At 53.8% G+C, this 4,313-nt stretch overlaps 1 protein-coding gene across 2 annotated transcripts; it reads right to left on the reverse strand.

Moving 5' to 3' along the window:
- Positions 1-368: 368 nt before the first annotated feature.
- On the reverse strand, positions 369-3,938 carry TMEM53 (transmembrane protein 53). Of its 2 annotated transcripts, XM_027892809.1 has the most exons (4): positions 3,850-3,934; positions 3,807-3,816; positions 3,304-3,422; positions 369-1,447 (listed from the first exon to the last, which is right to left on the reverse strand). In XM_027892809.1, the coding sequence occupies exons 1-4, from the start codon at positions 3,913-3,915 to the stop codon at positions 785-787; spliced, it is 858 nt and encodes a 285-aa protein (XP_027748610.1). In that variant the 5' UTR covers positions 3,916-3,934; the 3' UTR covers positions 369-784. The 2 variants fall into 2 exon arrangements, with proteins under 2 accessions (XP_027748610.1, XP_027748619.1); XM_027892818.1 differs by lacking the exon at positions 3,807-3,816 and having other exon boundaries at positions 3,304-3,423; positions 3,842-3,938.
- Between the last annotated feature and the right edge of the window lie 375 nt (positions 3,939-4,313).

The raw sequence follows: 4,313 nt of genomic DNA on the forward strand, positions 1-4,313 counted from the left end.
TTCTCCCAGAAAGCAAAACTACTCAGTGGAACACAAAAAAAAACTGGAAGAAAGAGAAACAAAACACAAGACACATTAAAAACCATTAACTTAATTTGGGTTGAAGAACGCAAAAGTTACCACAAACATTTGAGCTCCCACAAAGGATGAGAGCTTTGATTGTTCTATCTCAGCTATTTAATGAAACCAGGTGACAGACCGGTCGTAATGCCCTGCACACACCTTTTCCAGGTCTTAAACTTGGTTTCTGGGCCTGATCTCCATCAAGGAGCACTGAGAGGAGTGAAAAATCCTGCAGACGGTTCTGTTTGCTCGCTGCAATTAAAAGAAATGGCAGAGAGAGAAAACAAACAAACAAACAAACAACAAAGACATGAAAGAGCTGTATTGTTAAATCAGTACAAGCCACAGAACATGCACATTGGACATCAGGGACAAGGAGACAACACAGAAAGCAGAGAACAAGAAGAGACAGGAAGAAACAAATAACAGTGTGAAACTCTGGTCTGTGACACCTTGGCAAAGTACATCAACATGAACCATGACAGGATTTCACCTTCGGTACTATAAATTAATCCATATCTACTTTCTGCTGTAATGTGGCTGGTCCAAAGACCAGGCTGGAGGCTTCCAGACTTGGCAGGCAGGGGTGAGGGGGAAAAAGAGCAGAACCAAACCAAACAAGAAGTCTCTGCTTTCCTCCCTTCAAAGACACGAAGGCAAAGGGGGGTGACAATTTCCCTTACAAGCTGAGCAAAGCAAACACTGAGGGTCTTTACGGCGCCTAGGGGGGTGAGCCGCCCACACAGTCGGACAGGAAGGTGGTGCAGAGGCTGCTGTAGTAGGTGGGATACACCCGCATGTGGCTGACGTGGGCCGAGTCCGAGAAGTCCACGGCCTTCACGGGGACCCCGAGCTGCTGCCTGGTGTCAGCCATGCACTTCACCTCGCTGGCCCTGATGATGGCGTCGGCCTGGGAGTAGAGGTACAGCTCGGGCCAGCGCGAGGGCGCCTTCAGCAGGGCGTCGTAGTGGCTCTCGTGCAGGAAGCGCGTCAGGGGGTACAGCAGCACCTTCAGCCCCACGGCGGCCGTGGCAAAGGTGAGCAGGAGGAAATACTTGAGCAGCACGTTCATGGAGACCAAGACGATGGCCAGGGCGCGAAGGGCTCCTATCAGGTTTCTTCTGCCGGGGCTGCTGTCGAAGATGGTGCCGGCTACTCTGAGGTTCCGGAACGGCTGGTGGGTGTGGAGCGCCTCGAGGATGTAACGGTACAGCATGACGCCACCGTTGCTGAAAACATGGAAAAGGACCGGTCTGTCTTCAACCCTGTAGTCAAAGAGCAGCTCCAGGAGTTGCCTGGCTGGGGTCTGCAGCGATTTGATGCCAAAGGTCTCCGAGAAGAATATCATCCTCCATGGAGCCGTGTAGCGGATGACAGTGCAACCCTGAGAAGAACAGAAAGGGACCCCAGACACATTTAGGCTGTGCTGTAACTTACAGGTTGTAGGCAAGCATCAGTACAAAGAATGCAAAAATTTAGGACAGGTTTCCAACAGAAACCATGGGGCCAGAAGAAAGTCTTTAGAGTCAGCAGCAAGGCACTGATACAAACAGGATTACAGTAATCACAACATTACATAATCATAGCACTGTTATGAAAAGGTCTCTGTGGAGGCAGAAGCCTGGCTTTGCTGATGTCTGAGATGCTTTCAAATCTTGCACTAATAGCCCAGCCCCTGGGGACACTGCCACCCACTTACACGAGTGTTAGTCCTCACCCAGGAGGAGAAAACCACCTCCGTGACTCACAGACCTCCAGCATCAGCCATTTTGGAAAGAGGAGCCTGACGTGGTGCACATCCATGCACAGCTCATGACACTGGAATAAATACAAGGAGGAGGAGGAATTTCCTCCTCTCCTTGGTTAGCACTTGTTTGCAGCTGTCTCTGAGATTCACCCTCAGCCTCCACTGACAGGGTTTTTGTAAACCTCCCTGAAACGTTCCAGCTGTGCAAAAGAAGAGCCCTGGCTCAGAGACTCAGAACTCCCGAGCAACTGCCTTTACACTTAAAGCCTTGCACAGGAAACAGGATCATGGAGGATTTTCTAAATAGAGCAGATGGAACCACATCTATAAATGCTCTAGATCTTTTCTGTCACCTAAGCTCACTGACATTACACACTGACAAACACAAGGCGAAGCCACCCAGAGAGCCCAGAGCTCCCTAAGCAGTGCAGAAGGAAGAGGAGAATACCAAGTTCTTAAATTAAATTCTTCTCAACCACCCTGCCACAGTTACTCCCCTCAACCACCCTGCCACAGTTACTCCCTTTCCCTCTTAGGGAGCTAAGAAAACCCTTTCCCTCCTTTCCCCTTTCTATGACCTTTCTGATAGGAAAGTATTATCCAAGAAGTTATCACGCTGCCCTGTAATGTATTCCTCATCTGCTCTGCAACATCTCTTAGTCACAGCAGCCACTTAACAATTAATTCTTCACTAGATCGAGCCAATTAATGACTCCTGCACCGGTTTACACATTAACAATAGACTTGTTAATGTGCAAACTTTACCACCTATAGCTGAAGCAGATTTGGGTAAATACAGGATTCCTTGTAGGCTGACCAAGAAAAAAAAAAAATGTAGTGTTTCACTGGGTCCTCACACTACAAGCTGAGGTCATTCCAGTAAAATACAGCATTAGAAAGGAAAATATCATGACTTAGGGAGCTGGCAGCAGCATGGACCTCCTTAGTTCAAATACAAGGAGCTCCTAGTGAGAAGCTATGAACTATCACAAGATGCCTGTTTCAGAGGCAGGATAAAATTAATTTAGATTACAACAATTAGAGGAATCATTTTCACAGGAAGGAAGAGCCAAAGGGGCGACAGATGCCGACGTGCTCTGTCAGCGCCCAGCCTTGCCAAGCTTGTGCTGTGGCCAAACAGCAGCCAGTAAATGCAGGATCTTTCCCTGCACGTTTACTCGTCTGGAAAACCAACACACTTCACGTCATTCCTGAATAATCCCACAACTTTAAAAGCCTTAAAATACTTCAGTGATTCACAACGCAGCTGAAAGTTTCTCCGAGGAAGTATTTTTGTCCCATCTGCACACAGGAAGGTGACATCGGGAGCTGTTAGATAACACTGCCTGGCCTCTGGCAGATAAGGAGCTCTCAATGACAGGAGAACTCGCCACTCCCTCCCCATGACTCTGCAGATCGAGAGGGGCTTCAGAGCGACTTCACCGACATGCAGAAAAGAGGCAGTGCCATGAAAACACAGACAAGCTACTCACTTTCTGGCTGTAGATTGCGCTGTACTTGGCCAGGTATTTGTCCTGGCAGCCCGCCCAGCCCAGCAGGATCACCACGGGCTGGCGCTCTGCGTGCCCTCTCTCTGCGCTGCTCTCTGAAACAGATCACAGACTGGCCGGTCAGCAGAGTTTCAGTGCAGTGGCGGAGCAGCAATCAGCTCGGTCTGTGAGCGCGGCTTCAGCCCGGTGTCCCCGCAGGGCCCTGCCCGCCGGACAGCGCCGCGCCAGCCCCCGCAGCTCACACCGCTCTGCAGCCAGGCCGAGCTCATCCCTACGAGGGGGGCCGATAGCCTTGCTCCCGGGGGCACCACCGGCTGCTGTGCCCCCCTGTTTTCCCTGGGGGTAAAAAGGAAGCGTCCTGATCTGCCCTGCCTTGCCCTCACTGCCACACACCTGCTACGGTACCCCCCTCGGGGGTCCCACAGCCCACTTCCCACAGGGCTCCCCCAATCCCTGCCGACCCTGGTGTCCCGCCCGCCCCGCACCGCGGTCCTGTGCCGGTCCTGTTCCCGCTCGCCCCGCATCGCGGTCCTGTGCCGGTCCCGGTCCCGGCTGCAGCTCCACCACGGCCGCCTCCAGCCGCCGGGCGCCCATGGCCGCCACCGCCGCCGCTTCCGCCCGCCCCGACACAAGCCCCGCCCCTCGCCCCGCAGCCAATGGCGAGGCGAAGCGCCCGCCCCACCTCCCCTCTGGCCACGCCCCCGACTCACCACCCCTTCCTTAGCAACGCGCCCTTAGCGCCGGGCCCGGCGCCCCGCCCACTGAGCGCCCATTGGGCCGCCGGAGGGAAAGGCGGCGGGCGATTGGTGCAGCCACATGTCAGTTATTGCGCGGGGTAACCGCCCCCCCGGGATGGGGTCAGTGAGGGGCTGCGGGGCCGGGATGGGGGGAGCGGTTGGGCCTGGAGCGGGGATCACGCTCAGAGGGGCTGGGAAGAGAGTCTGGGGTCAGGAGGGGCGATGCAGGGGTTGGGCGTGGGCGTCAGGGAGCGT

The sequence above is a fragment of the Empidonax traillii genome, unplaced genomic scaffold (assembly GCF_003031625.1).
Source record: "Empidonax traillii isolate 1590-97213 ecotype Southwest subspecies unplaced genomic scaffold, ASM303162v1 scaffold15:size5535645, whole genome shotgun sequence".
Lineage (NCBI taxonomy): Eukaryota > Metazoa > Chordata > Aves > Passeriformes > Tyrannidae > Empidonax > Empidonax traillii.